This window comes from Melozone crissalis, unplaced genomic scaffold (assembly GCF_028551555.1).
Source record: "Melozone crissalis strain CALT ecotype California unplaced genomic scaffold, PUWL_Pcris_2 ptg000002l_1, whole genome shotgun sequence".
Classification (NCBI taxonomy): Eukaryota; Metazoa; Chordata; class Aves; order Passeriformes; family Passerellidae; genus Melozone; species Melozone crissalis.
Window position 1 is genome coordinate 4,571,354 of NW_026535780.1, and position 13,065 is coordinate 4,584,418.

A 13,065-nucleotide genomic window follows, 5' to 3' on the forward strand; every position below is an offset into this window, starting at 1 on the left:
TTCATGGTGGCTGGTATGGGGCTGTGTTTTGGATTTGTGTTGATAATACAGAGATGTTTTTGTTATTGCTGAGCAGGGCCCATACAGAGCCAAGGCCTTTTCTGCTTTTTGTATGGTCACGTTGGGGAGGAAATTTGGGATTTTGGGAAGATAAACAGCCAGAACAGGTGACCCAAACTGACCAGAGGGATATTCCAGACCATGTCACATCAAGCTTAGTGTACAAAGTGAGCGAAGGAAGGGAGGGACATTTGCAGTGATGGTGTTTGTCTTCCCAAGTAACCATTACCTGTGGTGGGGCCCTGCTCTCCTGGAGATGGCAGAACTCCTGCCTGCCCATGGGAAGCAGGGTAATTTCCCTTTGTTTTGATTTGGTTGTATGCTTAGCTTTTGCTTTGCCTATTAAACTGTCTTTATCTCCACCCATGAGTTTTCCAGCTTTTACCCTTCTGGTTCTCCCCCCATTCCCTCTGGTGGGAGAGTGAGTGAGCAGCTGTGCGGGGCTTGGCTGCTGGCTGGGGTTACACCATGGCAAATGTGGATATAATTTGGTCACTGACCATAAACATAGGGTGTTCCATAAACTGTAGGGTAGTGGGGCTCACTGTAACCCAAGTGAGGTGAATTTTTGCACAACCCACAACAAATTAAGGTACACGTGCATATGGTGAGTATGGAGGGATCACTAACCTGGAGCTGGCATGGTCTGGTAAATCCACAGGATGCTGGTGTACCAGGCAGACATCCTTCTTCAAATATAGAAATGGAATAATTCTGCTAATGCACACTAACAAAGGAACTCTCTGAGTGTGTCTGTCTTTACTCAGATCACCTCTTTTTTTTTTTGGCTGAAGCCAAGAGGGGTATTTTTATTCTTCATCACCCCAATATTCTGTCTGCAGCAGCTGAGAGTTGCCTGTGCTTTGAAATTCCTCATCATGTGACCCTTTCTTCGGTCCATTGAGACTGGAAAACCCATGTGCCCACATAAGCCCTGCTCTGAGAGTCCCTGAAAGAACAGAAGCAGTGGTTACCCTGTGCTTTGTATCCATTGTGGGGCTCTGAGTGCTTTCATTTAAAAGCAAATACAAAGAAATTCATAATTCTATCATTTTTACTGAATTCCACAGTATTGTTTTCAGTATGGCTCAGAAAACCTTCCTAAATTTCTTTCTTGCAGAATTGTTATCAATTCTTTGAGGAATGAAGGATGGAGTTTTTAGAGTGACTTTTCTAGTGCTGTATCCTCAGAGCTTTCATTTTTTTAAGAACTAATTCTCATAAGTATTTCATTTTTTAAGAACAAGCCAAGCTTGTTTGTTACTGCAAAATACCTCACAGGTACCACTACCTGCACATTCAAGTTTTTCTCCACAATACTACTGACCAAAAAATCAAAGGGCCACACCATCTAAAGTGTAAAATATACAGAAAATATAGGCTAAGCCAAAGGGAAGATGACTTGGAAGCTATAGTCAGTTCCTCACTTTATCAGTAGCCTCCTCTTTTCTAGAGCTTCTCATTTCCCAAGTCCTCATTACCTTCCTATTGTGGTCCTGGTGCTTCTCCATAAAAAGACAGCCTTGGAATTTCAGATATTCATAAAATAGATGGGTGACAATAGGATTGCATGGCATAAACAGCTACATGTGGTTTACATGTCACCACCTGATTCCCATTGTGTTGAAGCTGGGAGTGCAGCCAATCTGTGGGAATACAGAATTATTTTAATCCCTCTCAGTGGCACAACCAGGTTTGGCCTTTGTGCAAAGAATGTGATGCACTTTTGTTCCCCAGGGCTCAATGCCAGCTGCCAGAGCCTACTTGATGTCCCAGTGTGCTTCATCCCAGAGCATTTGTAGGGCGTCTGCCTGGCAGTTATTCCACTGCCCTGTGCTCTCTGCCTCTGCTCTTTTTAATATTTACACAATGCTTGCAATTTTAGATGGTCAAACAAATGGAACAGACTGCCCAGGAAAGTTAAGGCTTTTTCACTGCCCCTGGAATTGTTGAAAAAACATGCAGATGTGGTTTAGTGGTGGGCTTGGCCATGCTGAGTAAATGGCTGGACTCGACCTGGGAGGTCTTTTCCACCTTTAATGATTCTACTGGGGCTCAGCAGGAGGAGCAGAAGTAGGAGCTCTTCCCACTCTGTACATTTCCAGTGGTGTTTCCCAGGGGATGTTAAACCTGTCTCTAGAGTCTGGGTTCTGTGCAAGTTTCTCCTTAGAGAAAGACTGGAAAAGCTGGTGGATACTCACCTGTCCTGCTTGAATATTTCTCTGAACACCAGGCTTCAAACTTATTGACTGCTCCTAGGATTAATTTGTTCAGTTTTGCCAAGCAGTTGCTATTTCATGGCAGAAAAAAAAAAAGGCAAGAGAAGAAGCTAATTAAGTGGACCTTATGCAAACTCTTTTTACTTTGCACAGGAAAGACACAAATTGTTCTCCTACCTGTGTGACATACTTTGCCATGGGACAACCCTCTTAGAGCAAATTATTTCCCCAAAAATCATGTTTTCTATTTGATGGGTTTTCTGTCTCATTAAAGAGCCATTCCAATAGAGCAGAGCTGATTTTTACCACCAGCTGGATTGCAAATTCTGGATTGCTTTGTGAAGGTTCAGTTAGTCAGAAATGTGATTATAAAGACTTTAATTTGCAGATACAGAACAGATACTTTTCAGATACTATCTTTTGTTTACCTTTAAGTGCCAAACACACCTATAAATAAATAAGGCTGAATTTGACTCTTCCTATTGTCAAAATAGGGAACCTTGCCCTAGGAATACATCCATCTAAGTCTGCTAGACTAGACTTATGGAGAAAAAGTCAGAAATAAGATTGCTAATGGTAGAATTTGGCCTGAATTTATCTACATATTTAGGTAGTCCTTATGTGTATGCAGACAACTTGGAAATATATGCATCAACTTCTTAGCCAATTTAATGCTCTTGCAAAAGGATTTTTCTGTGCTAGTGAGTTACAAAAGCAGATGGGGAAAAAACTCCCAGTCTTTTGTCCTAATGAGAATAGCTAGAGGGAAAAAAATTACTACATTTGAATTTTTCCAAAATTTTTCATGTCAATGTCCATGCCATTTATTTCAATTAAAAAAAAATAAATGGCATTGGGGACTTGGCATTGTAGTAAATTTGCCAGGCCAAACTTTAAGTTCTTATGCCTTGGAATATGGCAACAGGAGTGTGTCTCAAGGAAGAAATGCTTTGAATACATTTTTATGACAAGGGTGGGTCTCTAATCTTTTTCTTAGAAAACTTTTGCTTCTGGATGGTAATTACAAATAGGAAGGGAAGGAAAGCACTGGGATAGAAATCTGAAAGTGAACCTGTTCAAATATGGGCAAGTGACAGGTGACTGAGCACAGCATTGCTACAGTGAGGGTGAAAAGCTGGACTCAGTTCTCAAGAGATGACAACTGCACTGTCTAAAGAACACAGATATACCACAGAATGATATGGCATTTGATATGGGGTATTTCTTCCACTGCTGTTGTAGGGAGAAGAAGGCTTTCCTGGCTTTCCTGGACTGAAAGGGGACAAAGGAGAAAAAGTAAGTCCAAGTCTTTATTAATTATACTCTGAAAAGTTAAGGAGTTTATAAAGCTGCAGTGGAAGTCTAATGAAAACTGACCCTCCTCTAAGTCTTTTGTTTTACCTCTGTATTAGATTTTGTTTCATTTTGTGTAAGCAAGGTGCTCAGAAAATTATATTGTAATGTTGTACTGTTTTTTATCAATGTGCAGCCACACAATTTTTTAAGTTTTAAAATTTTATTGATGATGCTCAGCCACATTTGACAAATGTGTGGAGATCTCAAAGGCATGAGCTTTGACTAAACTTTGTAAAACTCCAAAATACTTAAATGTAATAGAACAGGAGCTCAGTGCTAATACACACAGGAACAGTAGAGTCTCTTCAATACGAGACACAGAAGGCCAAAGATTACTATGCCTTTACTTGCACTGAACATAAATAACTTTTAGACTGTGGTGGCCTTTAGCTGCTTACTGTGTCATCATCTTAAAAAACCCAAAAATTAAATCCAGTCACTGAGATAATTCTGTTGACTAGTATTGAGTTTGGACACATTTATTGGAAATCCCTTAATCAAATCCTAGTTTGCATGAAGAGTTTTAGGAAATTAAACTTTTTCCACCTCTTATAAAACAGCAAATGTTCCAGATCACAGGCAAGATGCCTCTCCAAGTAACATACAACAAACCAGCCCTGAACAATCACAGCCTGCAGTGCCCATGTCATTTCTCACTTGAGCCTTTTTTTATAACACACCTAAGGCAAAACTGCTGCTGTGCCTAGAAGTGAAAACACTAAGCCAGTTCCTCACTGTGTTGACTTGTCTGTTGTTTGTTCCACTCTCCATTTGTTCTTTAAATTGCCAGCTGCAGGCAGAAAACTTGCTTTTTCTCCACATTAGCTGCTGATCTTGTTAGCTGGGGAGCTGCCAATCTCAGCATATTTAGTTCCATTCATCCTGGTGCATAGGAAGATTTTTAAATGACAAAATTTTGAATTTAAGTGGTATTTGGCTTTCTGTTTCTTTGTCTTCTACACCTTTGCATATTCACAGCTCTGGGACTCACTTCCCAGTGGCCAGGGTCATTCCTGAGGACTGCTTGAGTATATCAAGGCTTCTTTTCCATTTGCTTTTAGGCTTACCACTTATGTATATTATAGTTTTGCCTAGAGGCTTCTGAGCTTTGGGATGAATGCTGTATAATCAAGGAGAAAAAAAATTGCAATTTTTGAGACAATGGAATGGTGAAGAAAGAAGCTAAGAGAAGATGATATGATAATATTAAGATGACTCAGTTGTTATGTGTCTAATTAGCTCCAGAGCTTTTATATTAATTTATTCTTAACTGAGTTAAGTGGACTAGAGTGCCTAGTTCCTCATTAGCAGCTCATCAATCACCCCTAGTGTATTAATGTCAGCAGCAGCTCCTCCAGGAACTGTAAATAATAAATGTTTGTGTTGAAATGTTTCTCCTCATTTCTTATTCTTCTCTAGATGTGCTGCTCGTGTCACTGCACTTGCAGTGGGTGTTAATGCTGTGCTGATGATAACTCTGTTGTTGTTACAGGGTTCCCTGGGCTCACCTGGCCCCCCTGGGAGGGATGGAGCAAAAGGAGACGCTGTAAGCCTTTTTGTTCCTCCTACATAATCCTGCTTTTCAGTGCGAGGCAGGCAGTGGGCATCAATCTCCCTGGACTGGAACCTGTCTGGGGGATTTGTGTGGCCATTTTAGGAGCAGCAGAAACAAATGGCAGGAGGTTAATAGCCCCAAAACTCTCCCTCACATGTCTGCAGCCCAGGCAGGTGTCCTATGGATTAACCATGGCTGGAGGCTCCAGGGCAGCTCTGCTGTCATTCATTAAGGAGGGAGAGGGAGCAGCCTGTGGTTTGGGACCTGCTGGTAAAGAGCTGCAGCTGCAGGGCCTGGCCACGAGTTTTATGGCTGGCAAGGAGGCCTTGGCTAGCAGAGTCAGCAAAGGGACCATGCTGCTTTCCACAGCAGGAGAAATTGGAGTCTTGGTCACAGAAGAAAAATACCTCAAGTCCTCCTGTGCACTGATAAACCCTAAGAGAAGAGGAGGAGGGCAACGTTAGTTCAAGGAAAGATGCAGTGTACCAAATACTGCCTGTGAGAGGACTACAGTTGAAGCACAAACCCACAAATATGTTTTTCAGTATCTCATAGAAGGGTGGCTTAGAGCCTTACATCTTTTCCCTTGCTTGATCACCGTCCCTCAGAATTATCTTCAACCTAATGTTGAGCCTTCACCATGTCATTCACTTTGTGGCAGTCACTTGGTGGCAACTGAAGGAGCTTGGGAAAGGATTATCTGGAAGGAAGATATACACAAAAGGAGAGACACAAAGCAAGAAAGTTCCTTACATCCTGTTTCTTCTTTGTTCCATGACTGTCCGACTTTGGAAAAACTGTGACAATTTTTCAATATTGCTTCCAGAACTGATGCAGCTTCATCACATCACACATGGCATGGGATTGGACAGTGTTGTACTAGCAGAATTCCTTATAAGATGTATTAATACACTGCAAGGTGACTATTCAAGAACAAATGCATTATGCTGACTCCAAGGAATCCATCTTTGCACACTGTAATCAGCGTAAGCTGTTCACAACTTAGAGAAATCATTTTTTTACTATTTGGTTGTGTTTTGAGAGTAGATAAAGAGCTGCTCAAGTTTTCATTTTCTTTCTGCTTTCATTTTTGTGAGGAAAACTCATTGCAAACTTTCAGATCTCTGTATAATAGCACTCAGGACTGTCAATATTTCTAACTGCATGCACTGACTAGTTTGAGCTATCCTAGCCTTTATATATAAAGATTTGTGTTTAGCAGTGATATTTCTGTTACTTGCAGGGTGAACGAGGACATCCAGGAGCCTTTGGACTGCCTGGGCCACCAGGTCCAAAGGTAAGCTTTCCTTTCTTCTTTGCATGAACAGGCATATTTTTTTCACAGATTTTTTATGTTTAGATGGCTTGAATTACTCATTGTCGATGACATTTGATATTCTCACTGGTGAATTAAGAAATTCAAAATGCTCATTTTCATCAGGAGTCTGCTAAGGTATCAGCAATTATGCAAAGTGTGTAAGAAGAAGAAATAACTTTTGTTCAAACAACAGTGTAGCTGAAAAAGGTGAAGAAAACGTGTTTTGGGACACATAAGCCTTGTGTCATATCTTCTGTAGCTTTTCCAACTCTCGCAAAGATGCAGATGAGAATTACTACCCCTACTCTATAACTTGAAAAAAAGATCATGTAGAGATCCTATCCTGAATGTTTCTGTATATTTTGAGCAGTGCCTGAGTAATCCAGAACTTGATCCAGTGCTTATATCACTGGGTTTGCTTCAAACAAGATGCGTCTGAATGCAGATCTGGTGGGACTTAGCTGAGCATCAGACATGAAAATTTTGAAGCAACAATTCTTTAACCTCCTCTTAAATCTTAGCTCTCCTTGCCTTGTTCCCTGGTTATTTAGTGGATAAATACTAAGTGGTTTTAGCCTTGTTATAACACAAAAAGTAGATGGTGACAAGTGTGTTTTTGGGAATATCATTCACAACAAGTTCAGCTCATCTTGTAAAAGGTGCTGCAAGGACAACAATTTGATTGCCTGAATTAACTTCACTCAGTTCTGTTCCTGTACAAGCCAAGACCTTTGAATATCTCATATTTCTGGAAGAGCCATTTCTAGTCACCTAAATCTCACACTGAGTTCACCGATGCCATTATCCTCAAATAGGAGTTCGGTATCTTACCACCTTTCTGGGTGTAGCCTTGACTGTCCCTTGGCTCTGTCTGAGAGGACTTGATGAAGCAGGTCATACTCAGGTCCTCTGTGTTCCTCAGCTGTGCAGAGCCCTGTCTCCAAAAGGTGTTTTTGCATAGAGGAAAATTCACTCTCTCCCAAAGTCCCATCAGGAGACTATCAGAACTCATGAGGAGTTTGTAGATTGGCAGAAATACTTGGCAGCCATCCCAGGATTCTCTGTGGAAACCACATTGGCTTCATCAGGGGATAAATGACACATGCAAAGCAGGGCTGGGCTGAGCTGAGTGGAGGGACACTGAATATTTTGCCCTTAATAGGATTTGGATCTTGGATGAAATGAACTAAATTTATCACTCACAAATGCTTTTTATCTGCATCTCTCCTATCAAGTAAATAAATACATATTTTCTCTCTGTCCTGCATGTCTCATGTAGTGGTGTTACAAACAGCAGGCTATATGATGCTCTTTGTGGTAAGAATTTCCTCACATTTGCTTTGCAAAGCTTTTACAAACCAAGCTAAACTGAGGCACCTACATTTTCCTCCAAGTGGACTTGATCCTGCTCCGTATTTCCCACCAGTTTCTTCAGGAACATCCAGTTCAGCCAATTAATGTGGCAATGCAGAATAGAAGGAGTTCAGATCTATGGGCTGGGCAGAACAGGTGCTGGTGGGGATGGAACTAAAGATATCTGACTGGACAGTGCCATGTGCTCCCAGGGAAGACATGAGCTTGGCCAACCCCAGCCTCTCACAGTGCCTAAATATAAAATTATTGTGTGTTTTCACAGTGACTTTCATTTACCTCAATGAAGCATTGGCTGTGAGCAGTGTCCTTGAGCTGGATTCTGGTCTGAGCTATTTTAAGAAATAACCCTGAGTTGCTGACAGGGCTTTAAAATCTAAACTAGGAATCCACATTACTCCTCAGTGTAAAGCCTGAGCACCTCATCAATGTGGAACAAGATGTATAAGGATGGGTAGAGTTGGCAATTAGAGGTCACATCTCCAATTACTGGTGTAATGATTATTTAGACATTTTTTGCCAGATCACTTATTTTTGGCATCAATACAGCAGCTCTGGGCTCTACCCCAGGCTCCATGGTGAGCAACGTAGCAGTTTGTATGGTTGGTTGGGCTGTGATCCTTCCTGTCTCAATCCATCTTCATTAGCATTGAGCCAGACAAGCCCAGTGTGTGCTCAGCAATGATACCTGTGCCCCAGGAAATTCAGCCCCTTGTTTATCTCCTTGGCTGAGGAACCTTTTGCTTCAGTGGGAATTGCCAGCACTCTCTTTTAAGACATTGTGCTTTTTACAGACTTCGTTAATTGTGTGAAGCTTCCAGTAGCACAGATAAGAGTCCTCCAGACTTCTGGTAATGGAATTTCAGTCCAAAGAGTTACAGAAATGGTCGTTGAGCCCATTAGGGTTCATGTACAGGTTACAGGAATGAAATGGCCTTGGTATATCATCCCTGTTTTTACTGGTTTTGCTTCTCAGTGGTGTCTCTAGGGGAGATTGTTCCTAGCTCAGTGTGTTCAGCATAAAACTGTAGGGTTTGGAGTGGGTTTTTTCTTTTTCATCAAACTTGGAGGGTAAACTTCTTTGTTCCCCAAGAAGGATGCGTGATCTTGCTGGCTACAAGCTGGACATAAAGAAGAGTTATCAAAGTCAGCCTTGGGCTGAGGTGTTGGAGCTTCTGGTTACAGATGTCATGGTAATCTGAGATGGCAAGAAATATTCACTGGTCAGTGGGGAAAACTCCCACATAAATATGTGGGACCTTACAGGTTAATTTAAATGGAATGAGTCCAGAGAAAAAGGGTCAGATCTCAGATTGTTCACTGTACGATGTTACAGCAGAGAAATAAAGTTTGGATTTTTGAGATCAGAGCCTTTAGCCTGCAATATCCTGCAGCAAATATTCAACCTTTTCCTTTGTTTTTCCCCACTGTATCTCTAATAAAAGGATAAAGAGGTTTTTTGTGGTTGTCATTGCTGTGGCACAGACATAGCTATAGCATTCCCATCTGAACTGACAGTTATCTGCACTTAATAGAAAAAGCAGAGGGAGAGGGGGGAAAAAAATCAATCCTTTGAAATAAAAAGTATTAGGTAAGAGTTTCATTTTGACAAATTTCCTTCTTGCATGCTCGAGCTGTCGAAGGTCTCACGCTTCTCTGGTTTACCAGACATGATCTCAGCACAGGCCTTGAGTGGGTTCAGCACATCTCATCCAGACAAACCCAGTTTCTCTATAACTTCTGCTGAGTGTTACAACCACGTTTTATGTAACAGGACTGAGTTAGACTTCTGCAATTTAGATGACTTGGATCAGGACTGTTTCTCTTGGGGTTTTGCCTAGACTCTGGTAGCAGTATTTCTCTGCAGGCTGAAGGAGCAATTTAGGTGCATGCCTGCTATTAGAGGACTTGCAATGCTTCCTGACCATGAAGAGGTCTGATCCCAGAGCCATCTTTGCTTGTGCTTGAACCCTACTCTTGTTAACCTGCACTGGGGAAAAAAAAAGCCTCAATTCTGCTTCTAATTAATTGCAAACATGTCTCGCATTTTTAATTTCATTATCTTTTAATATCAAGCTTCTATTAATACAAAATCTAGTAATTATTTTAAGATTATTTAGTAATAATGTCTCTATCTGTTTTGAAGCCTTATCCATTACAGCCACCCAGTTAGTGTTAGACAGGAGTTAAACAGATGAGAGTGGTGGGAAGGGAAGTGATGTAAGTAAGAAAATAATCAGTCAAATGTGATATAAGATGCCAACCCAATTCTCTAGGTCAATGTCCCAGGCCCAGGCTGTCTCCATGGGACAGTTCTGAGGGCTGAGCCTGTTCACCTGGGGATCCAGATAATTTTCAGGCATTGCAAGACACATAAAGGCACACTGTGAGTACTCTCCCTTACAGTGTACCTTTTTCAGGGAGAGTCAGTGCACAACCAGCTGAAAGACTGATGAAATGTACCTGATCCTCTTGCATTTTTTCTTATCAGTAACCATAAACATTGGAAAATTTAGTTCTGATCTGTTTCTTTGCATTTACTCTTCAAAACATATAACATTTTGAAGACTATGGTCACTTTGAAGCGATGTATACCTTTGCTTTGTTCCATTAACACTGTGTTCAGGAGCACCAACAGGTGTTGTGTGCAACAGCTGACATTGCTAAAACTTCTGAAATAACCTGTAGAGAAACTTGCATGGGACAGTTTGTCTTTGTAGGTTAAGTTTGAAAGCAGAAGGATAAAACTTGCTAATGTCTGAGGGGACAGAGGAAAATACTGGAGTGTCAGTTTGGGTAAGTAGTTGGAAAGTAAGACATGACTCCTGTATCAGCACTAAGAGAGTCAAGAAGCCTTTATGTAAGCCTGGAAGAGCAACTTGCATTTCTGACTAATTAATTCTATTCTTGGTCTTTTATGTGAAAGAGTTTCTGGTGGTTTACTGTATCTCAATTCCTTGCCAGGGATCCGAGGGAAAACAGGGTCCTCCAGGCATCAAAGGCTATGTAGGAGCACCGGTAAGTCACGGCTCTTGTTCAATTTCTAATGCTCTAGAAACTTTCTTTACTTTTTCAGTGTGTTCTGCCAATATATGTTTTTTTTTTTTATTATTATTAAGCAGTCCATAGTCTGACCAGTTACCTGCACTAAGTCCAAGTGGTGAAATTGTCTTGACTTCACTGAGTTTCTTCTGTCTTCTTTAAATGAGAACAGACCTGTAGCCAGTACAGAGGTGTCAGAAGAAATTACTTGATTACTGAGATAACAGCTGGTGATTTTGTGATGCTCCCACTGTAATGCAATTGCTCTGGTCTGTGATGATGCACCATTTATAGGATGCTTTAAAACTTCATCAGAACACCAAGAAAAAATACCACCTCTCAGCAAGTTTCCAGTCACATTTTCAATGCTCTTTCTTGTGGTCCCAGCTTGGTAAGCAGCCTTTAAGCTGGTGTTGCAAAGGCTGACTGGATTTTCTGAGATTTGCTGACCCAGATGGGGGCCACCTCCCACAGGCTGGGGGATGAAAGGATTGTGAGCTGCCCTGCCAAGAAGTTCTTGGGGTGCTGGTGGATGAAAAGCTGCACATGAGCTGACAGTGTGCACTCAGACCCCAAAGGCACCATGGGCAGCAGATGAGGGAAATGATTCTGCTCCTCTGCTCTGCTGCATCCATCACTGGGGTCTCAGCACAGGAAAGATTCGTGGACCACTAAGAGCAGGTCCAGAACAGGGCCATGGAAGTGGTAGGAAGGCTGCAGCACCTCTCCTGTGAGATAAGGCTGAGAGTTGAGGTTGCTCAGTCTGGAGAAGACTCTGAGGAGACCTTAATGTGGCCTTTCAATATTTAAAAGATAGTAAACTTTTTAATAAGACCTGTTTTGATAGGACTAGGGATAATGGTTTTATGTAAAAGGGGTGAGATTTAGATTGGATATAAGGCAGCAGGTTTTTACTACAAGGATGGTGAGACTCTGGAACAGGTTGTCTGGTGAGATGGTGGATGCCCCATTCTTGGAAACATTCAAGGCCAGCTTGGACTGGGCTCTGAGCAACCTGCCCTAGTATAAAATAGCCCTGCCCATTTAGATGATTATCTAAATCAACGTGAGGGCCAAATATACCCAAACATGGAGCTCTCATTAGCTTGGAGGTAAGACTCCACTGTAGTGTAAAGTAAACTGAAGTTTAAATTATTACAGCAAGAAGCACTATAGGCTTTGGCAGTTTTAGAGAGGTCACTACTGTCTGAGCATATTTTTCTCTCTATAACTATTAGCTGATTGCTCAGTTTCTACAATAAAGATAAAATACAAGGTATTTGCTGAGCTAAGGAAAGGTGAAATCCTTTTGTACCCATTGAGTCAATCGTCTGTGCTAGTGCCACATCAAACTGAGCTCCAGCAATGTTCCTGGTGTAGCTGGGAGATGAATTATGCAGTCCTGAGGAACACTGGCATTGCATCCACAGCACAAAAAAGTGCTGGGCCCCCAGGACAGAGTGTATCTAACCTTTGCCAGTTCTCAAAGCTACCTGCTGTCTGTCTGGCTACCACATCCAAACCCACCAGGAACGGGAATTCTTGCTTGTTTGTGTGATAGGTTTTCTCATCAGTATTGTCCTTTACCAAAGTTCTCATTGTTTACAAGAAACTTGAAAAATGCAGAGAATTGGTTGTTTTCCAGACCATCTGCAGCTGTGGTGTGTTCCCTGTCCCTCCACTCTGCTGTTGGCAAGAGGGTCATGTGTCTGCAGGCAATATAATATTACAGATGTTCTTGGGCTCACAAGCAGTCCCTGCTCTGTGAGTCTGCTTAGATCATGCTTGTGGCCAGCTCTGAGGACTGGCAACACAGAAAATGTCCTTGAGGTTCACTTGAATTGATTGTGCAGATGTGCACACTGGTTTGGTGACTAATTAGAGGAGATAACTATGCCTCTACTTGGATTTAACTTTATAATTTTTGTTTCTTTTTATTTTTAGGGTCTACAAGGAGAAAGAGGAGAAAAGGGTACACGAGGAGACAAGGTATTTCTGCTGCATGATAGGAAAATCCAGGTCTTTCCTTTGCCCATTAGGTGAGGTGGACTACCAGGCCAGCAGCTCTGGAGAGGGATGGATTTTCCTCATGCACTGCACTTCCAAGTGCTCCCCACCTCCCATGGGTGTGCAGGAGGGTTTTT

General features: G+C 41.7%; 1 protein-coding gene across 1 annotated transcript in view; it reads left to right on the forward strand.

Moving 5' to 3' along the window:
• The window catches only part of COL22A1 (collagen type XXII alpha 1 chain), a 217,508-nt gene that overhangs the window by 100,570 nt on the left and 103,873 nt on the right, over nucleotides 1-13,065 (forward strand). The window contains exons 13-17 of the mRNA XM_054281552.1: nucleotides 3,522-3,575; nucleotides 5,128-5,181; nucleotides 6,434-6,487; nucleotides 10,844-10,897; nucleotides 12,866-12,910. Coding sequence (XP_054137527.1) covers nucleotides 3,522-3,575; nucleotides 5,128-5,181; nucleotides 6,434-6,487; nucleotides 10,844-10,897; nucleotides 12,866-12,910 — 261 coding nt within the window. The remainder of the gene's footprint in view (nucleotides 1-3,521; nucleotides 3,576-5,127; nucleotides 5,182-6,433; nucleotides 6,488-10,843; nucleotides 10,898-12,865; nucleotides 12,911-13,065) is intronic.